This window comes from Manis javanica, chromosome 11 (assembly GCF_040802235.1).
Source record: "Manis javanica isolate MJ-LG chromosome 11, MJ_LKY, whole genome shotgun sequence".
Lineage (NCBI taxonomy): Eukaryota > Metazoa > Chordata > Mammalia > Pholidota > Manidae > Manis > Manis javanica.
The window spans coordinates 40,123,701-40,150,898 of record NC_133166.1 but is presented as its reverse complement, the minus strand read 5'-3'; the positions used below and the strand labels follow the sequence as shown (position 1 = coordinate 40,150,898).

The following is a 27,198-nucleotide window of genomic DNA, read 5'->3' as shown; positions in this document are numbered from 1 at the left end:
AGTAATCTCTCCCTCCTCTGAACTGTACTACCTTTCTACTTCTCATGTATTGAATTTATTTGACCTTAAATTCTCATATAGGACATTTAAAAACAAAACACTCTTACTATCAGATTTGGGCTTATTATGGGATAGATTTACTTCTTTGTGTTTCTACAGCATTTAACATACTACCTCCATCCTGTGAGTCTTCAATAAATGACTCTGGGGCAAATTTAGGAAGTTATGAAGAGCACTTAGTGGGCACTTTGTCATTTATCAGAGAGATCACTTTAGTCACTATGAGGATAAATGCAATTAAAGAGAAGTTGTAAAAACAAGGAAGAATCAGTCTGGGACTCACCAAATTTTACAGCTAGAAAGATTCTTGGAAATCTGGCCCTAATTCCTCTTCTGTAAGATGAAGACTTAAAAACAGAAATCTTAAGTGCTTTGTCCAGGATCACATAGTTCCTGAATCCGACATTAAGGTTCTTACTACTACATTACAAGCCATACAACTTAATGATGGTACCTCTCAAGAAAATGAGTGGTTTTTTTCCCCCACAGTTCTCGCTAATCAAAGAACCGCTCAAATGAACAGTGTCAAACTATCTGTGAAGCTATGGGGCTGTTTTGAATGGCCTTATTCATCTGAAGAGATTAAATCCTCTATCTCACCTGACTGGCACAAGAAACAGGAAAGAAAGCATAAATAAGGGACAGAAAAATAGATCATTAACTGTGATAAATCAGACCTGTGAAGCATCTATAAGAAGTCAACAGAATTTTCAGAAGATCCCTGGTTCAATAAGGAATGAATCAAAGCACAGAACAAGCAACTAAGGAGCTATGGAAGAAAGTTGTAGTCAAGAAATGAGATTTACCTTGCCACAAGGGTGGCTTAAGCGTTAGGGTATGTGAGTAAGCCCAGGGAAATTTTTGTGAAATCAGTTTTGCACCAAAACAAGATCTCATAAATTAGATGTCTTAAGAAAAGTCAATTATCTGATCTGAATACGTATAAGACAAAAGCAGAAAACTTTTTAAATAGATTAAAAAATTAAACTAAAAACTGAGTTAATTGTAACTAAGTTAATTAAATTAAAATGTTAGACTAAACATTACTTCAACAACTAAAAGTTATTTTCTCAAGTCTTCCTATGTTTCAAAACATCTTACATACAATGTTTAAACAAGCTCATATTTCAAATTTCTCCCTTGGTAATGGTCAGTGTGACTATCAGTTTTTAAGTGACTTAACTTCCCTATTGAAACCAACTACCTGATGAGGTCTTTAGAGAATTAAGGAGATAATGTACTTTCCTAGAGCACTTAACCACCATTTTGCCATAACAAACGACCCTACGTTAAAGTACATACAGAAAGTTCATCTTACCAAATTGAAGTAAAAGGTCATCTTCTAATACTGGCTTCAAATATTCTTCTTTCTCCCAAGGCACTGGGTTGTATATGGAATTCATATACTCAACTGTAGGATTCTGGATGTAAAAGAAATTGCATGTTTTTCATTGCATATAATCACAAAATCCCCTCAAAAACTAGGAAAAAAATTATAATGTGTCTACATTACACTAAATCTCTATTTAAGGAGTCTGTGTTCACCTGTAATTACATTACCTTAACTGGATGATTGCTTAACCACTGGTTTCAATGCATAGTTTTATATTTGTTTAGATTTGGGAGAAGTGGCAACATAAACATTTATTTGAATAGGACAGAGTAAAGAACAAAGTATTTGAAAAATAGAAAAAGAGCAACAACAGTACTTAAAATTACGCTGGAAACTATTTCAAATTTTACAGAAATACTATCATTATTTCCCTTTATCTGATATTGAATTACTTTTTCAAATAACACTGATTAATCTCTTAAATGCAGTTAAAAACTGTACTTATAAAGTATGATGTTACCCATTTACTTGGTGCTGTGGATTGTGCTAATTCCTAACGTCCGTGACTCCCCCAATATAACTGATGACTGCCAAACTTGAGTTTCTTCTAGAACAGTTCCTTGCATTCTTTTAAAAAATCAGTGCATTGATAGTAACTGTTGCATTTCCTTAGTTTCTAAATGAAATTGTAAATTAAGCTACCAACTTACCTTAAGTCTAATGAAATTTATTAGCTTGATGTATCCATAAAATTCAAGCCCTAAAGGAGAAAAAAAGATAATTCATCTATTTTAACATAAAATTTGAGTTTTGTTTAGTGGACCTGTTCTACTGAGATTTCTGTGGATAGACAATAAAATATTTCTGCCCTCTAAACTACAACTTACAATGTTTTGGATTTCTTATTAACTAGAAACAGTAACTCCTGAATATTTTAATTAAGAAACAGTTATAGATGGTAGTTTTTTAATGGCTTCCTGCATTTCTACAAAATGGGAAATTTATTTTTAGAATTCTACTCCTCATTTGTAAGAACAATACAAATCAGGAAAATTACACTGTATATTCTACCAAGTATTTGGAAGTTGATATTGGAGCTGAATGTTTCTAAATTTCCCATCTTTATGATGCCTACCAAATTATAATTTTGCAAGGACATGGATTACACTAAGTATACTAGCTTTTACATTAAGTTAATTGATGCAAATTAAAAAACAATGAGACGTTATCTGGTTCTCATCTTTCTAAAAATGAAGCAGCATTCAAAATAAGGAAAAGCAATAGCATATCCAACCAACTGGTTATTATTTGTGTGAGAAGTGCTGTTAGTAGGAATACTGTTTTACATGCATAACAGTGTACAAAAAAACCCTATTTTACACATGAAAAAAATACAAAATTACATCTAAAGTATTGCTGTAATTCAGTTAAAAAATGCATAGTAAACATGGCTAAAGAAAAACAGTAATGAGCCTAAGTCATTCATGGCTTCAAAAGTAAATGCAGCTGAATTTGATTTATAAACATATCAGATATTTACCTAATGTCCTTTATAGCTTTTTGTAGATAGAGGGAACAAAAACTGAATTATGTATTTAATGAATTTTAGTAGAACAGTACAGCTCTTCTATGTCCATTTAAAGAAATGAAAGGCTTTCATTGCAAAGTTACTATGTTTAAATTCAAGTTTCAAAAGAATCATCACCTAAATATTTTGCTTACCACCTTAACCGCATCACTCCTTTTACCATACTCTTACCAAATTCCCTATAAATGATAACTCAGTCCTGTATGCCTTGAACTTTATATTATGCTGTAAACTGATAAATTGTAGTTTTTCATAATGACCCATCTCCTTTTCCAAAGTCCACCCCTACCCTTGCTCTTAACTCTAATATGGTAAAAATGCAATCACATGACAAGGCAGTGTTTGCCAGGTTTCTCCATTGTAAAGATCCCCCCCCTACACACACACACTGTCCTTTCATTGCCGATTTTCTTTTCTTCCCTTTTTAGTTGTAAAGCCAATATAAGCTTAAATACAGTTAATCTTATCCTTAGAATGACTTAAAAGTCTCTCCTCAAAGGCCACTTGTCAAAAAAACTTCACTTTCATAACATAGGTTGTTGCTATGTTTCACTATATTGGACTTCTATAGAAAAGGAAAGGTCTAAAAAAATATATGAAGTTAGAACTTTAATTTCAAAACTGTGATTTTCTTTATTCTAAAAAATACTCACCATGTTTATGGACCATGTTATCAATATTAAATTGATGCTCAGACTTGCAGTGTGAAAACGTTTCTTCAGCAGATGTAAATAACCTAAAAAATCAAGCAGTCCCCCAAGTCTAAATATTGGTTTCATGTTAAATATGCACCCCCCCATCACTAACACCACACAGCTGGTTTCTAGGTAGGTTTCTTTCCAATTAAGAAAAAAATAAACATACCTTCTAAAGGAAATTAATACTTCTGAGTCCCATTTTACACCTACAACAAACTAACTACCCTTCAAATGTCAGTATTATTTACCAAATAACACTGCATTTATCAAAAGGCTTTTAAAGAAGAGAATTCCCTTTGATAGACTGTTTCTCTCAAGACATGAAAAATCCCTACACAAGATTCTTTTTTCCCCTAAGTGCCAACTCTGCTTTCAGAACTGGCATAGCTTAAACTGCTTTTAGAAAGCAAGCATAAATGTAACTTCAGCTGGCACATTTCCAAAGTGCTATATTTCAGAATGATGTAGTGTTCCCAATGTACTTGAATTACAGATATTATGAGGACTAAGCCTCTTTATTATGTGACCTGCAAAACTCAAAGACACGAGATTGGAATACAGCAGAGAAACTACATACCTCTTCTATATGATTAGCACATACGCAGCAGTTTTCAACGTTTACCAGTATAGGTTATTTTTGCAGTACTTCTGCAGTCTATCACAAAATAGTACATTCCTGATGCTCCATAAAGATTATTTAATGAGGACTAGAATATATGGAGACATTCCATTGCCTCCCAAAAGAGGATATGTGTGAGAATAGCGAGAAATCGAGGAGCCAATACACTGCCAGTCAGCACCATGTCCAGATTTAGTGGAAACAAGAAAATTTATTTAAATAATACTGCCCAAGGCCAACCGGGCCTCTTTCAGGCCCGCTTGCCCAGTATAGCAATCAAAGTCAAAGTTTGTTAAGATGAAGAGGCATAATTTTAAATGGAAAGAACATGGATTTGGATATAAGCAAACCACGGTTTCGTCACTTTGAACAACTTATTGATACTGCCATCACTTTTTCCCAAAGTGAAAATGGTATCAATTCCTTCCCTTCAATAGATGGGGTGCGTCTATCTAAGACAGGTGCTTCTTTAAATGGCTCAAATGTAAATATTACACCTGAGAAGTTTTCTACTTGTCAAAGAATTACAGAATGATGAAGCTGGAAGGGTCCTGAGGCATTATCTAGTTTAGTGACTCCCAAACTTGCTATTTATTCATTAGAATCAAACCTCAGATGTGTCTTTATTAAAGAGAAGATTCCTAGTTCCCACCCCTGCTTTAGAAGAACTGGGGTGCAGAGTTCACCATCTGTATTTCTTTTTTAAGTGTTTCGGGTGACAAAAGTATGCCACCAAATGCCCTCTCATTTTACACTAGGGGAAACTGAGGCCCGTCGAAGTAGTATAACCTGGCTTCCGGTTCACTGCTCCTCCCTCTACACCACTGTACATCCTATTTCTCAACAACCCTCATTGAAATCACTAGTTGAGAATTCGTGGGCGGGCCACTCTGAACTGCAGATGCAGACCACACGGACGCACGCGGCCCGGATCCCCTAAGGCTGGGGCCTGACGCCGCGGCAGACGAACCTGTCACAGAACAGGCAGGGGGTGTGCTGCTTGTCGCGGAGTAGATCGGCATCCTCCTCGTCCTCCCAGGCGGCCTCGTCGCCGCTGTCTGACAGCTCGGGCGGGTCCTCCTCATCCTCCAGGGCGCCCTGGCCGCCTGCCACGCGCAAACGATCAGCTCGCATCTTTCGAAGACCCTCCCAGAGTGACCGCTTCCCGCGCCCCGCTCCCCCAAGGCCGCACGTCCCCTACCCTCCCTGCAAGGCCTCACCCGCCCGGCTCCCCGTGCCGGAGCGCGCGGCGGGCGGGGTTTTTCACCACGGCGACGCGGCCTAGGGGCCGGACGAGCCGGCTTTTTGGGGGGCCAGAGGTACCCACCAGCAGCGCTCGACATTAACGAGCACATGGCTGTGAAATCCCGGAGCCGCGCACGCCTGGGGGCGGGGACCGGACTGGCAACGTGCGCGCAGCCTCCCGAGCTCTCAGGCCAGGGAACCCGGGAACGAGCGCGAGCGCACGGCTAAGCCTGAGTTTGGGGAAATCCGCGGAAGCCTAGATGCCCTGGCCGACAAGCGCTTCCGGCCACGTGGCCGGGTGTTCGTCACGTGAAATGGGTGGGCGGGGCGAGAGCCCGGGCTCTCTTTCCAGCGGCAGGTTTGACGCAGTGCGCGCCTAGTAGTCGCTGAGGTAGGGTGTACGTTCCAGGTAACGACACGATTTTTGTCTCCTGGGCTGCAGCTGGCCTTAGCAAGATGTCCTCGTCCGCCGTACTGCGCGCAGAGGCGGAGAGTCGGTGCAGCAGTTTTGCAGGGGGCATCACGCCCTCTGTGCATCTCATTACCCGGATGAGCAGTTAGATGGGCGACGAACCCGCGGCGCCCTCTGGCGGTAGAGGAGACCGAACGCTTAAAAGAGCCTGAGACTCGCTTCGGGTTCCTGGGCTTCCTGACCCCTGAAGATGCCGCTGGGGAGAAAGAACTGCAGGAGCCAGTGTGGGTGTACTAGGGACCACGAGGGCCAAAGCCTTGCGGGCTGTTTAAGGGTTTTAGTAAGTGTTTAAGTGAAAACATGGACGCCAGAGCCAACCTGCTTGGTTTGACTACTACTTGTCACTTTCTGTGATCTTGAGCAAGTCACCTGACCGTTCTCGGCCTCCTTTCCCCAACTAACAGTTAATGACTGCATAAACTACAGGGCTATTGTCAGGATAAAATTAGTTCATATATGTAAAGTGCTTAGACATACGTGTTAACTCTATCCTAAACAATAGGAAGCAGCTGACCTGCCTAATCAGGGGAGTGATGCTGTCAGGTGTGTTCAGAAAGGAACATTCTGGCTGCTGTGTGGGAAGAGCACAAACGTTCCCATGCTTTATACCTTTTTTACCTAACTAGTACTACTCAAAACAGAATGTTCTGTTAGGGAGAGTGGGCAGCAGTAATTTCAGCAGATGATGATGTCCCAAGCTCTGGACCCAGAGGCTAGGGCTGTGCTTGGCACATGTTTATCCTATTCAGTTGACTATCATGGCGTCTAGGCTCTGCATCATCCTGCCTAACTTTCCATCTCAACCTTTCACCCTGGGCCCCATCTGCTGGGCAAAAATCATTTTCCCACTTCAAGGCCTTTAGTAAGAATGTTCTACAAATGGATTTTGTCTCATCCAGAAAGTCTTTTCTCAGATCACTATTTCTCATGTAGGTTCCACTGTCATTCCAGCAGCCCCATTAGTTTCTTTCTAAGCACCTACCATGTGCTTTGTTTTATTTTCTTTCTTGGTGTTACCCATAACATTGTTTTGCACCATGAGAATAAGGGCTATGTCTTTTACTTTCATTTATTTGGCATATAATACATGACCCAACTCATAGTAAATACTCAAATTTGCTGAATGAAAATGTATTACTGCTAATCTCTTAATGTACTCCTCTCCGTTAACTAAACTCCTAGAGGACAGAATCCATCAAATATTAGCTTTGAAGGACATTGCCAGAATATCTGCTGGCTCTGAAAGGTAAGACATACAGTTCACTGAAGTATCCCTACTGGCTACATGCCCAGGAGTGCAAGGAGACATTCAGTAAGCTGAATGAGTTAGTTAATTCAAGGGCTTTCATGTGCCCATACAACTTTTCCGTTTGTCATTCTAACATAAACTCTCAGCCCAGCAAGGACCATCTTCTCCCCATCTGTATAATATTTGGAGAGAAACCTGCTAGATCCCTTAATAACACCCAGTCATTAAATATTAATAGTAAAAGAAGTAACACCCAGTCTACATGAGTGATTGAGTCAGAACCTTGTCCGTTGAACTTTATGTCTCAGTGCAGTGTTGGGCATGAGAGGCAGCAGCTTTCTCTCTACTCCAAAGATGGACACAGACTCTTCCCCATCCCACTTCACTAATGAGACAAAACAGAATGTTGAACAAGACGTAATAGGCTTGGGTAAAGAAACAATACTGAGAACAGGTTAAAACTGGCCACTGAGTTAAGCTTTTAGAGCCTGCAGGTTTCAGGTATCCTCGCGGGGTCCCCTCCTTCACGCCTCATTTATTTGAGCCCATGCTTGTTATCACCCAAACACAGAGGCGATTCAGGGTACAGTTCCAAAGGAACCCCACCTAGCATGATGGCAGATGTTCCATCTCCTTCCTGAAGTCCACATTACAAGACTCTACCCGACCCTAAAATATACCTCTTTCCTCCCAAAGTGACTGATGTTGGGACTGTCCAATTCCTTTAAGGATATATTCCTCCTATTAAGGAGGATAGCCTTTAAATAATAAATAAATAATAAGCAAAAATTTACTTTAAAAAATAAGTAAATAAAAAATAAAGGGGATACCCTTTATCCCATAGTGAGCATTGAAGATTGAAAGGTACACACTATAAACCCTGTAAAAAAATATTGACTCAATTACTCAAATCACTTTGCTTCCCTTAAGCACAGAAGTTGTTTCATCACCATCCCTTGTCCAAGATGGAAATTAACACCGTGTGCTCCTCTTGACTTTGACCATTCCTGCTGCATCTTCCTTTCCTTTTCCATAGTTTTTAAAGTACAGCAGCTTGACTTTGCACTTCTACTGACTAAGTGACCATTTTCTGGTTAATCATTACAGGAATCCTAGAGTAATGGAGAAACCCAAATATTTATATTTTATTCATCTATACCATAAACTGACCTAGTTAATAATTAACTAGAACCTTCCGGAAATAGATACTGAATGCTCCTGCAAAGTTGTTAAAAATACAAGCTAGGATCAGGCTGACTTGGGTTAGAATACTGGTTCTACCATTTCCTAGCTTCAGGCCTCCACCTATGGGCCCCTGAGCAAGGTACTTAACCACAATGAGCCTTAGTTTTCCTAAGATATGGGGATGGCAGTACCACCTATAAGGATTACCTGGAGGGTTAAAGGACAGATTGCATGTGTAAAGGCTGGTACTTAGGAAGCAGATGATAAATTTTTGCTGTTGTATCATCCCACTGGCCAATCAGTATACTTCATATTACCACTGATATTTAGGCATTTCCGAACAATCTAAGAGGCACCCAGGACCTGTCTATTTTAATTCCTCTATTTATCCCATGAGTTATGTAAGCTCTGTTATACATAACCTTTATTACATATTCTAAAGAAGTAGTAAGGCACAGTGTTCACTTAAGGACCTATTTATTTTTATTCCTCTATTTAATTGTCCCATAAATTATATAAGCTCTATTATATATAAAACCTTCATTACATATTCTAAAGAAGTAGTAAGGCACAGTATTCACTTACATAGTTATGTGCAGTCAGCCCTGGATAACTCAGACACAAATGTCAACAATTTTAGAACAGAATTAATCTGCATGATGTATAATGTTTGCTGTGATGCTACGACTCTGTAGACAAGTGTTTCAAAGCTGGCCTCTCCACCAGTGGCAACTGAACCACCGGGAGAAACTTAAACAAAACAACAAATTTCCTGTGCCCACACTCCAACAATTCTGTGAATAAAAGTGAAACTATAGGTAAATAACACATTTTTTTAGACCCCTGAATACCAATTAGGTGGTAGGTGTTGAGTTTTAGAGTAGGAATCATTTCTCCAGGGTGGTTACAGTGTGAGGGAGCCATCAGCTTTCCCCAGGTCATGGATGGCTTTGTTATCCAGCATTTCCTTCTTGTTGCTGGGTCTCACTGCATTGTTCAGCATTGCCCTCACCACAGTGATCACGGGCACAGAATACCCACTGGCCCAAGATACTGGTAGGACGCCAAAGAATTTCCTGATCAACAATTCACCTGGGCGAGATTCTTGCCTATCACATAACAGAACTCTAAAGGAAAAAAAAATCAGAGGAAGAGATGGTAAACTGCATTCAGACCATGGAGTGTATTATGGATTCAACTGTGTCCCCACACAAAATTCATGTTGAAGTCCTAACTCGCAGTGTGACTGTACTTGAATACAGCACCTTTAGGGCAGTAATTAAGGTTAAATTAGATGACAAGGGTGGAATCATAATCCAATAGAGCTGGTGTCCTTACAAAAGAGGAAAAGATATCAGAGATCTCTCTTCACATGCCCACAGAGGAAAGACCATGTGAGGACACAGAAGGTGGCCACCTACAAGCCAGAAAGAAAGGCTTCTCTGGACACTTTGATCTTAGACTTCTAGCCTCCAGAATTATAAGAAAATAAATTTCTGTTTTTTAAGCATCCCCGTCTGTAGTGCTATTCTGTTAGAGCAGACCAAACATGGTAATATAGGGGGTAAAAGGTCTTACTAGGATTTTTAAAAAGAAGGCAGCAAAAGCTACTCAGGATATTTTAGACTGTTCTGAACCTGGCATCACCACCTGTCTGAGCGTTCCTTCAAAGCCAAAAGGCAGGTCTTTTAGAGAAGCAATCCATCTCGACAGCTTTCATATCTTATATAACTTAGTTATCAGTCTCTTCAAAGGAAAAACTAGATTCCAGGGAATAACCAACAGTGTGCTCTCAGGTGGTATGGATACTTACCCGGGCCTAAACACAGAATAACGATCAAATTTTAATTCTTCAATCCTATCTTCCACTTCTCCCTGTTAAAAAAAAAAAACCCCACATTTTTAGTACCTAATCAAGACCAATTTACTGTAATGCTTAAGAGAGAATAATTTGGGGTACTGAAGATAATCTGCTTCTGCAGGTCTCAATACTTGTAAATATCTTCATCTAGAACTTCAAATTCCAAAGAGAGAGTCTAGAAAGTTAAGGAAGAAATAATTTAATCCTGATATGTAGTAAAGAGCTAAAAAGATGGGCTGAATAAGTGAATGGCTGTTCAGCCTCTCATTTGTCTCATTAAAACAAATTAAAACAGTTCCAGAGGGGTGGAAAAAAAAACATCCAGAGAAAGTAAGTGGCATGTTAGGAGTTCAATCATAAAAGAATAATTAGTCTGGAATTAATGCTGCAGGCTGGCATGTACTAACCTCTTTTGGTTTCCAGGTGTTTCCAGTGGGTCCAAACATCCCACAGATCTTCTATATTACTCACTTCCTAACAAACCTCACCAAATTTTGATAGACAATGATATTTTATCTACATGTTTTAAATTAAATTTGTTAGACAAACCATACATTGTCATGCCAGTCATCTCCATGAAAAGAAATGCCAGAGGATATCAGGACACATGTACCCCTAAAGGCCTTGTGAATTAAGTGGGGGCTCCCCTCCTCCTCCTTGGCCTGTTCAATGACATTCACTGGGCACTGTCACATTGTATAATCCTAGGTAGATTTTTTTAAACATTTCTTTCAGTTAATGTTTTTTAGGGTATTCACAGAGTTATACCACCCTCCTCACAATCTAAGCTTGGACTATTTTATCATCCTAAAAAGAAATCCCCTACCAATCAGCACTCACTCCCATCCCCACCCCCAAGACCTAGCCAACCACTAATTTTTCTGTCTCTATAGATTTGCCTAGTCTGGACATTTATAAATGGAACCATGCAAGTTGTGACCTTTTGTGACTGGCCTCTCTCATTTAGCATGTTTTCAAGGTTCACCCATGTTATAAAATGTAGCATTCCTTTTTAAAGGGGAAAATATTCTTTTGTATGCATATACATTTTATTCATCCATTTATTAGCTGATAATCTGGGTACTTAATTACTTAACTGATATGGGTAGTTTCCTATGCCTAAACTATCTGTATAAACAATTTGGTTAATGATGAACACTTGTTTTCCTTCTGGAAGTCTGTAATTTTTTCTAGGTTGAGGGTGCCTAAGTGAATGAACCCCATAAAACCTAGACTTCTAGGCTCAAATGAATTTCTCTGGTGGACAGTATTCACTGCTGGAGAAATTAAGCACATGCAACTCCACTGGCAGAGGACCCTTGGAAGCTTGTACTTCTTTTCTCCTGGACTTGACTCCATGCACTTCTTCCCTATATTGACATCGCTTTTATAGTCTTTCATTATAATAAATGTTGAGTATGACTATATGCTGAGTCCTGTGAGATCTAGAAAATTACCAAATTTGAGCCTGGCCCTGGGGATTTCCCAACATAAGCAAATTCTAAATTCCTTGAGGGCAAGAACCATACCCAATAATAAAATATCATCTACTCTGGAAAAGTTTAAGATTCACTGCTTTGAAGTCCCTTCTAATGTTGATTCCAAGCTAATATTCAAGACTACAACTGCCACATCTCATTTGATGATTACTAGATAACTGGGGGAAGACCCTGGAAATTATCTTTCATATTATTCCTGTTTACTAAATTTATCCTTGCAAAGAACAGTCCCTGTAGCTATAAAAAAATGCATAATAATGCAGTTTTATATCATTTCACATTTTATGATTTAGTATTGTCAATTAGCCAGGATTCTCCAAAGTGTGTGAAAGATACATGCACAAACCTTGACTTGCAGATATAAATAACTGCTCAACTTATTAGCTCCTTTAGAAGACAGCAAGTTGAAATGCTTGCACCCTCCAGCTTTTGCCAGCTCTGCAGACTTCAGGACATAATCTCGATCAACACGAACAAATCCCTCCTGAGGGGGAAAAGGATGTGAGTTATTTCAAAAAAGCTGTGAATCCATCTTAAAGATCACCACTCAGCTTGGGTGGCAGGCTAGGAGGCCGGGGGCGGGTGGGGGAGAATGGGAACCTAAATGAAATACATCCAAGTAATACACGAATGTCAGGCTTAGACCCTGGGAAAGGTGCCAAGTACAATCCTTGGGATAGACATACCAGCTTTACCAGCAAGCCTAGACTGCAATGAAAAAAACAAGAGCAATGATACTGAAACACAGACACCAGACAAATATGCAAGTAGTGAAAGGAATAATAAGATCAGGCTGAGAAACTGCTTGCAGTCACCCATTTTTTGTCCTTTCGTAACTTTACAACCTTACAAACCTCTCTGTTTTCTCTCATTTTCTTCCCTGTTGTCTCTACCATAGTAGGGTCTCAAAGCATGGCTGAGAATACTATCCAGACACTATGAGTGTTAATTAATTAAATGTTAATTTTAATTAATTTTAAACAGATTTAATTTCTAATTTTTGTGCATGTTTTACAACACACTTTACATATTAATAAAGAGTACTGCACCCTCAAATGTTTTTTATTGACAGGTGTATAATTAAGAATGTTTAGAGACCTCTCATCTAGACTTAGTCCAGGGTAGTGGCTGGGTCTTTCTTCTTAATTCACGTCTCAGATCAGTACATGCGCAGCATGTGGAACATGCTCCAAAAATATCTGAATGAATAAAAATAAAAGTCCAATGAAAGCAGAGGCAAGGCAAATCCAATTAGGGGGAAAAAAAAGAGGACTAAGTGGCAATAAAAGGAGGAAGAGCAAGGATGATGATGCAAACAACAGAATATAGACTCACTTTCAGTGCCTAACTGAAGGACACGTGCCTGCACCCAGAAAGGGGATTCCATGGAGGAACAGCCTCTTGGGACCACCAAAATTTGGGATCCTCAAACTTGAGACAGGTAAAGAGAAATATATATTATTGAAGCTGAACTCCATAGGTATCCACAAATATATAAGGACTCTCCATCTGAGGACTGAATTGCTGCCCCAATGACTTTAATTTAAAATGTGCCTTATGGCAATTATTGCTAAATGTTTTACTTCATATGAAGATGTGTACCTTTCATAAATGCTAGAAGGCACCTTAGGGAACATCACATCCAACCCCCTCATTACGGAAAAGTGAAAACAAAGTACAGTGGTGCAGTGAACTGCCAGCAAATAGGTGAGAAATGAGAGCGAGTACAAATTCTTGATGCTCTGAATAGTGATCTTCACTGTACCCATGTTCCTTCTTATCTCACACAATCTCTAGCTATTGAAAATGACTGATTCATAAGTGCAGTAGGCAGAATAATGGCTTCCCAAGGATATCCAGTTTCTAATTCCTGTACAAGTGAATATGTTAGGTTACACAGCAAGGGGGAATTAAGGTTACAGGTGGAATTAAGGTTGCTAATCAGCTGACCTTAAAATAAGATTATTCTGTATTATCCAACTGGGCCCCATGTAATCATAAGGGTCCTTAAAAGTAGAAAAGAGAAGAAGAAAATGAGATTAGAGTTACACAGCATGAGAAGCCCTTGATCCCCACTGCTGGTCTTAAAGATGGGGGAAAGGAACCATGAGCCAAGGGATTCTGGTGGCCTCTAGAAGGTAGAAAAGGTAAGGAAATGGATTCTACCCTAAAGCCCCCAGACGGGAATGAAGTCCCTGTCAATACCTTGATTTTATCTCAGCAAAATCTATGTTGCATTTCTAACTTACAGAACGCTAAGAAAATTAACTCATGTCGTTTTAAGCCACTAAATTTGAGGCAATTTGTTACAAAAGCAATAGGAAACTAATACAGAATTCAATTTTAAAGCAACAGGTCCAAGCAAACTTTTTAAACAATGTATTGAAAGTAGATCACAGAAGAAAATGTATTGTAAGCATACAGCTCAATTAATTTTCATAAACTGAACATCCTCTGCAACCAGCTCTCAGATCAAGAAATAAAACATTACCATTACCCCCAAAGCCTCTCCTGTCGTCTTTACTCATCACTCACAGAACATTTTAACTATATTCATTACCTGCAGGGCACTACTACTTTTCTGCCTTACTTTAAGTAATATAAACTTAACTCTTTACCCCTGAATCATCACCACCTCCTTTTGTATTGTACACTTTGATATTCAGTCCTAGCAACTGACTTGCGGACCTGTCCTCTCCATTGACTCAAACTCACGATGCTGCCTTTGGAAATTAGTGCGAAAACAAACCAATTTCAATACTTGGCGTATCTTAAGAGAGGGATGTGAGTCTCCTCAGAGCCATTCTCCGAATTGAGATTTTATGTGTGCCAAACATGTGCCAAGAAAAACAATCCAAAACCACATAGAAAAATTCTAAAACACTCAAATGGCTCTTCCACATCTATTTCTCCCCCTCACTCCAATTCACCAGGACTCTGGTTTTAATAACTGGTTTGTTATTCACAGTAGAATTATACAGTTGACTGGAGAAATGAATTCCTTTTTGTGTTGCCGTTGTTTTAGCACTATTTCTTAGAATCTAGCTATTATTTCTCTGTTAAAATGTTTTTTTCTTTCGTCAGCATCTTTAAAAAATAAGGGAAAGATTCAGCCAATCACAAGTCTCTAGACCGACGCTGTCTCTCACTTAATCCAAGACCAGTAAAGGGATCATTTGATTAAACTGAGACCCTAATTTATTTGGCTTTCGTTCTGGATCAACCTCTCCTTAATAGAGTGCTGCCGTCTCCAATTGTTTGATGAAAATTAAAGTGACATAAATACCATGGGATTTTTTCAATCTGATTAGTCAGCTAAGGCACATCAATACCACCCCAGCCATCAGACGCCGGCGTCCTCCCTTTCACTCCACTCGCTCACAGCTGACAACAGCTCCTTGGAGGGCTAGTGCCCACGGCGCCGCAGGGACCCCCGCACCCAGCCCATCATCCCGGCTCAATGGGCCCTGCTGACAAGGTGCCCATACCTTTCTCCACTGCTGTTCTCTGGTCAAAGCTAAATACTGTTTTATTAGCAATCAATGGCTGTTAATCCAAAATGACTTCACAAATCCTCTGAGCCCTCAAGCTGATTATAAACAGGTATTTTTCCAAGGCCACAAATTTTTATTTTCACTTCCCCCACCCCGATGCAAGGCCTTTTAGCTGGTGAATGAAACTCAAAAGTGAAGGGATCAGTGGCTTTAAAGGACTTAGAAATCTTAAATGTAGGTCCTGGTGACTGACTCAGAGGTATCAACACACACCAATTTTCTGTGAGTGAGGAAGATTCCATTTCTAGATAGTAGGGAACTCTCTTTAAAATCTTATTGTTGACACCCTTTCTTGTTCTCTAACAGCTCAAATTTAAAAAATACAATAGAAAAACAAACCAAAACAGGCTACTCCATATCCCAGAAACAAAATTTTCAGAAAAATCGCACTTAGTTTCTCTAATCATATGGCAGGAGAAAAGACATCTCTTTCAAAAGCATTAAGTCCATTATGTTATAGTATCTTTATGACTCTATATTCAGTGTATCCTGCTCTAAGCTAGGAATCAGAATTCCTTCTAGAAAAAGGAATTGATTAAATAAATTTCCACTATAAATTTCCTTTCTCAGCCACCGCTGGAAAGAAAAAAGACAATGTAATATAACATGGGATACTCTGTGGAGATATCCTCACAAGTTTCACACACATCAAGGGAGACAAATTCTCCAATTACTTTGCATTTTAAGTCATATTAAACCCAAAACTACAAAACATTTCTTCTAACCTTCTTTACCAATGCCTGGTAACTGGGGACACTCCTGCTTAAGAACTCATCCTAATAAGTAAGGTATGTTAGCACTGACTGATGTGATAAGCGAGCATGCCAGAAGGTCAGGGAGATCCTTTTCCAGGATGGCAGGATCCACCATTCTGTAAGGGGTCCTACTTAGCTGTATGTCTGCTTCAGATTCTTTTTCCTTCACTCCTTTTCAATCTAACCCTGTAAGTTAGACTAGAAGACAGAAATGCCTATGAACAACAAATGGTATAATCTGAGGCCCCATTTGTTTGTGTCCTGGAGGGCATCTCTACATATCTGATGCACAGTGGTGGAATCAAAATCTTAGTTAGAGAAAGAGCTCTGAGAAGGAAAATACAATCAAACTGATGATGTGGATTCCTGAGTCGATTTCTGTTCTCACAAAATTTTTCCATTTGGGGCATTCATTTCTCTGTTATGAAAGTAAAAAACTTCTGCAGACCAAAGGGGCTTCAGGGCCACCTCCTTCTCAGTAAAGACAAGGAAGCAATGGCCCACCGGGCTGACCGGCACACCCAAGGTCCCATGGCTACTTGGCATTCAAACAGGGCCCATAATCTGGATCCCTCAACCCATTTAGGACTTTGCCACTTCACAAACCCTGCCTAGACAAATAAAACAGTAGAGAGTACAACAAAGGATAAGATAGTATATCTTTTCTTATTTGCAGGCCTCTTTTGCAATGACACAGCTCTGCCACCACAGCACAAAAGCAGCCATAGATAACACATAAAGTAATGAGAGCTGTGTTCTAATAATGGATACTGAAATTTGAATTTCTTATATTTTCACGTGTCATGACATATTCCTCTTTTGAATTTTTTAACCATTTAAAAACATAAAAATGTTCTTAGTTCATGGGCTATGTAAAAACAGGTGGGCTATATTTGGCCCACAGTTCGTAATTTGCAAGCCCCTGGATTAGAAGAATGCATCATTAGAATCAGAAGGCAAGAGACTCTAACAATGCCTAAGAAATGTTACAATGGCTGCATTAATCACATGAGTGGCACTGTCCAGAACCTGGACTGCCAGAGCCTCTGCCTAGTAGATGAGGAGATAAATGCCACATCATACCACCTCAAACTCACTAACCAAATCCTTCTCTTAATACAAATAATGGGAATTCACTATTTTCTCAGTGGCATCTGTGAGTTTTTGCTCTTCACTCATGGTCAGTGTAGATCTGGTTTCCAAAGGGTATCTCAAACTTCACTAGCTTACAAGTTATTCACTAAAGCAGGGTGGAGGCCATCTGGGGTGACAGTGGCTAGGAAAGTGGCAGGTGAGGAAAACTAATACATCCCAATGCTTTCCAAAAGCAGGTGCAACGAGAAGAAGAGGACTGACTGCACAAGAATCTCCCAAGAAGCCTGCTAAAAATAGTTTCCAAGTTTCCAACCTCAGAGATTCTGATCCAGTAGATCTGGATTAGGGCCAAGTCAGGAAGCCACTGTATTGCTTAGATGACTATGGCTTGTTGCTGTGAAAAGAAAATTAGGTAACAAGCTATTGCTAAAGAAAAAGGTTTTCCAAAGAGCTGAAGAAAACTAATAGACCTATCCCTAGTACCAGTTTCAACAGAAATCTGGGTAGACTGAATTTTATGGGCTGCAATGTTTTCCCCCAAAATTCTTATGTTGAAATCCTAACCTCTAATACCTCTAATACCTTATTTGGAAATAGGGTCATTGTAGATCCAATTAGTTAATGACATCATACTGGATAGGGTGGTTCTTAATCCGATTTGACTAGTGCCCTTATAAAAAGAAGAAATTTGGACATAGCCATATACATAAAGAAAAAAATAACATGTGAAGAGATACAGGGAGAAGACAGCCATCTGTAAGCCAAGGAGAGAAGCCTGGAGAAGATCCTTTCCTCACAGCCCTCAGAAGGAACCAATCCTGATGACACCTTGATCTAAGACTTTTGGCCTCCAAAATTGTGAGACTGCAAATCTCTGTTGTTTTCAGGCACCATGGTTATGGTACTTTGTTGTCACAGCCCTAGCCAACTAGTACACTGAAAATCATAGGGAAATAAGCTGGCTACTTAGAGAATTTCAACACTCATACAGAAGCCCTAAATTCTTGAAGTTTCTCTCCTGGAAAACTCAGATTGCTAAGGCAAAATGTGGGGTGTTCCAGTTACAAAACGGCTACAAAATGTCACAAGGCTTGCCACCAGCTTTGCAGTATCTCTCTGTTGAACTCTTTTTCAACAGAGAGAGCTGCTGACCCAGAATACTGGGTGGGGTGAGCTTGGAAATCCACAACCCCACCCCCCATCAAACAACTACTATTACCTAGCCACTTGTGAATTGTCACCTCTTTTAAATTGCCTAAATTTATCACAACTTCCAAACTTCACACTGTATCCAATCTAAACTAGTTTTAAATTAAAAAAAAAAAACTTTTCAGAGGAAATGTCCGCTTCCTTTCTGTCATTAACCTCTTAAAACTTACTAATGGAAGTAAGTTTTATGGAAGACTATCTTTGGCTTACATGTCTTTTATCTTGCTTACTCATTAATTACTTTTATCTTTTCAAACTAACTTTGGAAAACAAAAGGTAGTGAGCAGGCTGAGGGGTGGAAAGAACTCCACCTAAAAAATATTCTGGATAGGGAAGACCCTCAATTCCTCTCATTAAAATTGCATTATACAATTTGAATGTAACAAAGCAATTTAGACTTTTCCCTGGAGTGCTCTATAATGACATATGCCTCACGTCATGAAAACTGACTGCTCTCAGCCTAACACACCACCAAAATCAGGTTTGCACTTGAGACAGTGCAACCTGGGGTGTACTAACTCAAAAGTCCTTTGATGCTTTGACAGGGCAAACCACTTGTGACTGTCCCTGGCACAGAAAAGACTATACTAGCTGCTGAACAGGAACACGACCCTTTCTAGGAGAAATAATGTGCCAATTCCTCGGAGAGTCAAACTGCTCTATAATCCACACTTGCCAGCACAGAGCTCAAAATCCAGCTGTGTTCCAAAGTGGACATGGCAGAACTACAAACACTTACAGAATTATTCTTTGGACCACCAGGAGGCCCAGAGAAGTACATCTAAGCCTAATTCCTGATTGGTATAAACCCATACTTCTTAACCATGTGCTTTCCTAATAATTCTGGGGCATAGGCCTGTTTATAGACCTATAGTAAGGTCCATGGCAACACTGTGGTCCTGCATATTTAATAGACATCTTTGGCTCCAGCAAAATTAAATTCTGTGAGAGGGATAAACTACAGTCAAGGTGTAAATTAAGTAAGATGTATTAACACTCTCTCAGGGTCTACATAGAAAGCTATGACTTTTGGACAGCGGCCGATGCAATTGAGAACACCATTAAAAAGAAAATAAAATATCTTTAGAACAGTTCTGCGTCAGTAAAGGCTGAATCACCACTAAAGTTGAATCATTGCTGGGGGCTGAGTCATCACTGGAGGCTAGCTGAATCGTGCCTCTATTCTGATGTTCTTTGCCAGAAGCTTAAAACTTGGTTATGAAAATAAGTTGAAGCAAATTGCTCATGTGAGAGGGAATACTTGAAGTTTAAAGCATTTATAAAGGCAAAACAAAAAAAGAGCTTACTGCTAACAGCATGAGCCAGTTACTTTTTTTTTTATTCAGACATGATGGTTTTTGCCTTCATCAGGGGATGTAGGGATAGCAAATTTGCAGGAGGGAGGACCAGGTAAATACTTCTGATGTCTCCGGCATGCAGGCCCGAACTCAAAGATTACTTGAAGGAAAAATGAACTTATCAGTACTATTTAAAGCATAGCAAAGGCTAGGGCAACATATGGAATCTCAAACGATAAGACTTCTCAGGCCACCAGTTCTCCCTTCAAGAGTGTACTTTCTCCTTGCTCAATAAAACTGTCTTCTAACCTTTAAAAAAAAAGTGCATATTTACACTAAAGCAATATAAAGAAAAAGAATAAGCAAGAAAGGAATCTTTGACATTTCTGGCCCGCAAAAAGGGAAAAGAGTATATTTTTTTCCTTACCGCCCCAGCTTTTTTTCTGGTGGTACCCAGGCAACAGAATCCAACATCATGACCTTGAAAGGCAGAAGCATAGTCATCCAGCTTTTCAAAGTCCACCACTTCTTGATTCTAGACATAAGGACACAGCTGAATATAAACTGATATTATTTTTTAAAAGACAAAAATACCCCTCTAAATTTCAAAAATAAATTACAGAATATTACTGAAGTTTGCCCACTTAATGTCAAATTTTGCAAGCTCGTATCTCCCACCAAAAAGCAATTAATCTGAATTCAAAATCAACAATGCACTTATATGTACACAGTACACATAACTGAACTAGGGGTGATTCAGATCACTAAAGTCAGGTTCACTTATAATTTTCCCTATGGAAAAATAAAAGATCTGTCTGTCTATGACCAGGATGGATACCAACGAAGTATAATGTGGAGACAGGAAATGGTTTAATATCAAAGACCTAGGTTCAAGTCTTGGGCCTGCTATTTACTAGGCATGTAATTTTGGCCAGGTTATTTTATATACCTGTTTTCTCAAAGGTAAAATGTGAATGATAATCTTTCCCTGAGTCTTATCCATGATCCACCTGCAATATAAACCAGCCAGCAGGTGCTTGATAAAAAGGCATATTCCTCAGTCTCACACCAATACATCTAAATCAGAAAATATATTTTTCTAAGCACCCTCAGTAATTCTCACACTCACTGAAATTTAAGAACCTCCACATAGCTTCATAAGTTTGTTGGGAAACTCAATAAAGAACATTTGAGAAATTCTCATCATCTAGGAGTCCAAATAAAATGTTGCTTCCCTTCCCTACCATTAACTCCCTCAAAAGAATTTTCCTGGTACTAGGCATAATGCTGCAAGAAAAAATATGTTTACAAAAAGTGCCTGACCAAAAGATGTGCCACCAAAACTAGACTATCATCAAAGCACAGAACTCGATTTCAGTTTTTAATTGCTAGAAGCATCTCACACACCCCATGAAGCCAGACTCTTAAGACCACATATTACCTGCCTCAGTCTCAGTAAAGATGTTTTAAACTGAAAAGCCTTGATGGACCAAAGAGATATACAAATTGACCTGAACATGGACTTGCAAGAGTCCAGAACATCTATCTGTGAGACCATTTGTTATTTGGAATATTCCACTGTGAAACTCATGGGACCAAATTCTATAGTTGTGGGGTCTCAGAATTTCACCAGTTTAATTTACTGTACTTCACATATAACTCAGTAAAATAGGGAAAGGAATCTCCAGGAAGGTCAGACTTCCAATATTAGGGGGTTAGAGCCCCACTGAAGTCTGGTGTGTATCTGGTTAACTATGAAAGGTAAAGTGACAGTGAAGGGGATACATTCCACTTAGAGGTACAAGCCTGCAGCCCTGGAAGTTTTCAGGCAGGGCACATTTTTGGTAGGTGAATAACCCCACCTTTCACCGCCATGGACCATTCCTGCTCTGCAAAGGACTTTCTGCATCAATGGCATTAGTGTGAAGCCGACAGGTAGACAAAGCAAAGTAGTTTGAGAAAATTGCCCAAGGTCACAAGACTCTCTAGAACTAGGTTGAATGATCCTGAAAATAGTGCTCTTCCCCGTCTCCCCAGCCCCATTACAACGTGGGACAGACCTTTTAAAAGGTCTAGAAGGGCTTCGCCCAAGGCCACCACAGTGAGGGGAGGTCAATGTGAGTCTTCAACTAGGACTCCAGCTCCCAAGAAAGGGCTCACAGACTGTTCTGATACCTCTTGCTGCCACCATCCTTGGCCGGACAATGTACAGCCTTGAGGTATGAAATATATTTACGCTGCAGAAACACTGAGTGTGTATTGTTGAGCCCCAGTTCAAATACCCACCACATCTTTATAAGCTTCCTCGTCAAAGGTGAGCTTCCTCCTGCCAATAATCGTGACTTTGGAGAAAAGCCTCTGTTCCAAGATTTCCTTTAAAAGCACCTTGCCGGTTTCCCCGCTGGCACCCAGAATAAAGACGGATTTATTCTGCATCCTGAAGTCTTCACGAAGCTTTGGCAGCGCCCCCGTCTCGGCCATGCTGCAGAAATATCAACAACAGGTGCTGGTCTTAGGATGTTTAAGGGATGCCTCGTGGTTACCCTGGGGAACAAGGGTTGTTTATTTGTTCTAGTGGAAGATATTATTCTCCACAGCCTGGTCCCAGGGGAAAGTGCTGAGTCACCTGCAGGGTGGAGCGGCGTGATGGTCCCGCACCACTGCCAACCCACGCGCAGAAGGAAATGCGCCCAGGTGCACAAACTGCGGAGACCCCGAGGCTTCGCTCCCCCACGATATCCCCAGTTCCCACGGGGGCTCAGGGGCCCGCTCGGTCCCCTAGGCGGAGGGTTACCTGGAGCCGGCCCCCGGCCCCGCGTCCTCAAGCGGCAGCAGGAGCAGGGCGGCCACTAGCGCCGCCGCCGCCGCCGCCGCCGCGCCCAGCGCCGCGAGCCCGGGCATCCCCCCTTCCCCTCGGCTCCTTGCCCTCTCTTCCCTTTCGTCGGGCACCCCTTCCTCGGTCCTCCCCACCCAGCCCAGGGGGTCAGAGGCGGCCACAAGCGCGCCTACCCGACTGCGTCTTCCGGGTGACTTCGCGGGGCCCTGCCTAGCCCCGCCCAGCGGGGAGGGGCCTGGGGCGCACCCACCGACCGTCTGGTGCGCGGGCGCGGCGGGGGTGGCCTGGAGCACGTGCTCAGCGCGAGCTGAGAGCGATGCTCAGAGACCGCTCCCTAAGTGTATCTAAGGGACCCGTAAAGGAGTGTCCAGGACCTTCTCCAACATCCTTGCTCACCATCGGGACTGAGCTGGCCCATATCCAAGGCCTCAGCCAATAAATTGACTTTTTCTGGTCTTTTTAAAAGCTGTCGTTTCCGTTGCGTACTGGACATCTTCATCTTGAATTCACCATGTGAAAAACGTAACCCTCCCCATCTGGAATAAACAAACCTACTTCTTACCACTCTTGAGTGTCATTGTCCCTATACATCAGTGTATCTTCACCCCTCCCTTCTGCAGTCAAAATATAGGGCTGTCCCCTCGGACTCCTTTCCCCTGGCCTTTGCAAATTCCAGATTAATCACCAGTACTGTCTCCTATCTCCCTTTCAAATATTTCTCTTGTGTAATTCAAGCTCTTACCATATCTCACTGGCATAATTTAATTCCCTGCCCAGGTCCTAGGTAGCTGAGCCAGGGTGACCTCCCACACCTGATCTCATGGTTCTCTCCAGAGCCCAGGTCAGTGGTTAGAATATAGCTGTCTACACTGATCCTGTCCTGGATCTTGAAGTCCTGCACAGGCGATAGAACAGAGACAAACTATACTGTGAATTTTCATTTTTTGGCTACTCAGAATTCAAACATAAGTGTTATTTTAGGAAATTCCAAAATAGGTGGGAGACAGAGCCCCACCTCCCACTCCAGAAGCCAAGTGAAACATATATTCCCTCTCACAAATCCTTGGGAGTTATAATATGTATGTGAAATCTAGATTTGGCCAGCTAAAAATCAGTGTTTTAGCCACTGAGCTGCCAATCAGACACTTACATCCAGGTTTTTCAACTTTGGGGAAATAATAAAAAGATGCGCTGGGAGCCTAAGATAGAGAATGCCAGGGTGGTGCAAAGATATAGGATAATGGCATCAAGTGATCTGGTGGTTTTTGCCTCCTTTAATTCCTTCCTGCCTGTTTTCAGAGCCTGTTTTTTCTTACACTTCTTGTTAGACTTTCAATAACTTCATTTTCTGCTTAAACTAACCAATGATACTTTCTGTTCCTTACAATCAAAAACCTTGACGATACAGAGCAGAGTGATTTGTTCCCCACTGACCTGTCACAATATTTGGACTCTTCCCTTTGAGTTCCTAAAGCTTTTCTACTAAAATGCAGCTTAAAATCTGGTCAGCCCTCACGGTCTCAAGAATTCATTGATCAAGGCTATTTATTAGATTCTTAATTGTACTCTAGTGTCCACTCTCTCCCTCTTGCTTTTTTAAATTGTGGCATAATTAATATGCAATCAAATGCACAGATCCTAAAGTTTCAGTTTCATGATTTTAGGTGACCACCTAAGATAAGACACAGAACATTGCTGATATTCCAGAAATTGCCTTCATTCTTCTTTCCAGGCAATTCCTCCCATCCCAGAGATGACCACTTTCTGATCCCTGTCAATATAGGTTAGTTTTGCCTGTCACAGAATTTCATTAGAATCGTATAGCATGCCCTCTTTTGTGCCTCAAGCTTTTTTGTTTTGTTTTGTTTTGCTTTGTTTTGTTTTTTGTTCAACATAATGTTTTTAAGATCCACCCCTATTGTGTGTAGGGCTGCATTACAACATTTGTGGGCCCTAGGGACTTCATGGGTCCCTTCCTCATAAAAAATAAAAAAATGACCTCTTAGAACTGTGTTACTACAAAGACAAATGTATCCATTTAACATATGGAAATATTTTCTCAGCCTAAAGTTCAGAAGTTTTCCTTCTACCTTCAAAAGAAATTAAAACAATTTCATGGACCTGGGCATTGTGCCTACTATGCCAAATGGGTAAGTCAGCCCTGATTGTTTCATGTATTAGTAGTTTGGTTTTGTTTTTGTTTTTAATTGCTAAGTGGCATCCCATTGGATGACTATCCCATAACATATTCAACCATTCTTCTGTTGAATGACATTTGGTTTGTTTCCTGTGTTTAGCTAGTGTTGAGTAAGGCTCCTATGAACATTCTTATACCAGTCTTTCTGTGGACGTGTGTTTTCATAGCTCTTAGGTAAATACCTAGGAGAGGATGATGAAAGCATTCTCTGTGATGGATATACCCTTTTATTCTCCCACCCACTTGGTTTCATCAGTCTCTTTAGTCAGTCTAGAGGATGTTAAACTGGCAAATGACTTCCCACCTTTCTCTTAGCAATAGAGCCCTAAGTTTTATCATCATGTGGCAGTTAATTAAGATTCTCTATTTTCCAGTATGACTTGCCAGCCAGTGTGACCACGTGACAATGTTTTAGCCAGTGAGCTGCCAGCAGAGCTAATGTGTTCCTATTTGGATTCCATGTTAATAAGGAAGCTACCTGCTTTCCCTTCACTTTCCCTTCTCTCCTTTCCTTGGGCCAGAATGTGAATGTGGTACTGGTGAGCTAGTTCCAACCACAAGCAATAAAACACCCCAGAGGATGGCAGAGCAAAGAGCTGGAACCTGAGTCCCAGTATGACTTTGTATAACAGAACCACCTACTCATGCTGGACTACCTGCCCACCTCTGGGCAGTGGGGGAGAAGTAAACTTCCATCACATTGAAGCCACTATGATTTTGTTTCAGCAGCTTAGCCAGCAAAATACTTATATAAGATCCTTTCAGTCAATCTTGTTCTGTAACTGATTTTCTAATGTGAGCTAAATACTCTGCTAGGCACTACAGGTTTTTCCAAAATGAATCAGATAGCAGATAAATTTACTCTCACCTGAGAAGACAAGTCATGAATTCTTGGGGAACTAACTAAAATTACAAGTTAACATTGATCAAATATCCCCAAAACTTTCACAGGGTAGCACATGCTGAATACCAAATGAGTGTATAGACAACAGATGAAAAGCCAGAGAAAGACAAGCCCACGGCTTTTCTCCTCTGACAGTTGGGTAGTATAAGGCCCTAAGACAATGTAACACATCCCAGTCCTACTAGGACAACAGGGCCACAAAAATTCAGGGCAAATGAGAAGGGAAAAGGATAAGGGTAGGAGGGAAAGAGAACACATGGAAGCTGGGGAAGGAGCATGGAAAGGTCCTGGGCCAGATGACCTGCCTGCCAAGTCCAAGTTTGACATTCCTTTGACTTACATGAAGTTTCTTCATTTATCTTGGCCTTCATTTTCTTATCTATAAAATGGGAATGGTCTTTATTATGTTCATTTTGCTCCAAGGAACAGACTCACTCATATTAACTTGAGTAAAGATGGTAACTATTGTAAGGAGGCACATCATGTGTAAGGAAGACAGAATCTCAGAGGAACCTACAAATGAGATTTGCTGTAAGATCAGGCCTCATGGAGCCTAGAACTAGAAGGTAGTTCTGTATTTAAGTCAAATTTAGGGTCTTTAGGATCAGGGATGCATACAGTTCACTTTAAAGCTATGTTGTTGGTTATACCTTAATTAAGACACTGTTTCAAGCAACTGAAACATCATTTAAAATCTTTTGAGCCATAAAAGAAATATACTGACTCAGGTAACTGAAAAATCAGTGAGTGTTGCAGCCTCAGGCATGACCAGAGTCAGTGGTTGGCTGGTGGGGGTGGGGGGGGACTAAGTCCCTCTGCTTCCCTTGCCTCTTCTCTCCTTCCTGTTGATCTGACTGTCAGACCCCACAAGATGACCCGATGGCTGTGGGCAGCTCTAGGCCTTCATACTCTGTTTCAGTCAGGGTCAAAGATAGGCTTAAAGTTGGTAATCTAAGGAATGTGTACTGCATGGATAATGTTTAAGAGAGCAGAGAGAATGGAGATGATAAGTTACCAAAACGTGGACAAAGAGGGCTGTCTCACAGGAGCTGTGATCTTCAGTAGAGGAGACCCTCCAGAAGAGGAGTTGGGGGAATAACATCCTAGCCTCACTCTTCTGCCTCCCTTTGATCCCCTGCTGGTACCCCTAATTGGCTACATTCAAATAGAAGTCAAAGGAACTTATATTATGCAGACCAGGCTTCTTGAGGGCATAGAGTAGGGGTAGATATGGGGAGAGTGGACAAACCAAGATATCAAGTGCATCCTCCCAGATTCAAGTTCTCCAGAAAAGGGCACAATTGTAAGCAAAGGCCCCCAGCTGATCTTGTCTCTGGACCATCCCTGTGGCCTAGGGAATGAAGCCTGTGTGGGGCCAATTCCCCTGACATGTCTGAGAGTAAGGGAGGGGATAGTGCCTCCAAGGAAAGTAGACGTCATTATTATAAAAAGAAAGAATGGATATTAAATGGTATCTAAAGCAATCCTGAGAAGGAAGAATAAAGTGTGGGGGGCATTATGTTCCCCAACTTCAAGCTCTA

General features: G+C 40.7%; 2 protein-coding genes across 8 annotated transcripts in view; both read right to left on the bottom strand.

The window, feature by feature from the left end:
- Window positions 1-8,334, bottom strand: part of PRMT3 (protein arginine methyltransferase 3) — a 149,842-nt gene extending 141,508 nt beyond the window's left edge. The window contains exons 1-5 of one of the 3 annotated variants that reach the window (XR_012122640.1): window positions 5,626-8,334; window positions 5,269-5,404; window positions 3,635-3,717; window positions 2,104-2,153; window positions 1,379-1,481 (exon numbers count right to left, since the gene is read on the bottom strand). Coding sequence is in view for 2 of the 3 variants with exons in the window: in XM_073216321.1 (XP_073072422.1) it covers window positions 1,379-1,481; window positions 2,104-2,153; window positions 3,635-3,717; window positions 5,269-5,404; window positions 5,626-5,653 (400 nt within the window). In the remaining variant the exon portion in view is untranslated. The other 2 variants (XM_073216321.1, XM_073216322.1) reach the window with 2 other exon arrangements.
- A 575-nt stretch (window positions 8,335-8,909) lies between these two features.
- On the bottom strand, window positions 8,910-22,878 carry HTATIP2 (HIV-1 Tat interactive protein 2). 5 transcript variants are annotated; one of them, XM_037027081.2, is made up of 6 exons: window positions 22,730-22,878; window positions 22,007-22,202; window positions 20,148-20,255; window positions 12,156-12,293; window positions 10,263-10,324; window positions 8,910-9,576 (listed from the first exon to the last, which is right to left on the bottom strand). In XM_037027081.2, the coding sequence occupies exons 2-6, from the start codon at window positions 22,199-22,201 to the stop codon at window positions 9,354-9,356; spliced, it is 726 nt and encodes a 241-aa protein (XP_036882976.1). In that variant the 5' UTR covers window position 22,202; window positions 22,730-22,878; the 3' UTR covers window positions 8,910-9,353. The 5 variants fall into 5 exon arrangements, with proteins under 5 accessions (XP_036882976.1, XP_036882975.1, XP_036882973.2 ...); XM_037027080.2 differs by having other exon boundaries at window positions 22,007-22,264; window positions 22,730-22,832; XM_037027078.2 differs by lacking the exon at window positions 22,730-22,878 and adding an exon at window positions 22,515-22,695.
- Window positions 22,879-27,198: the final 4,320 nt, after the last annotated feature.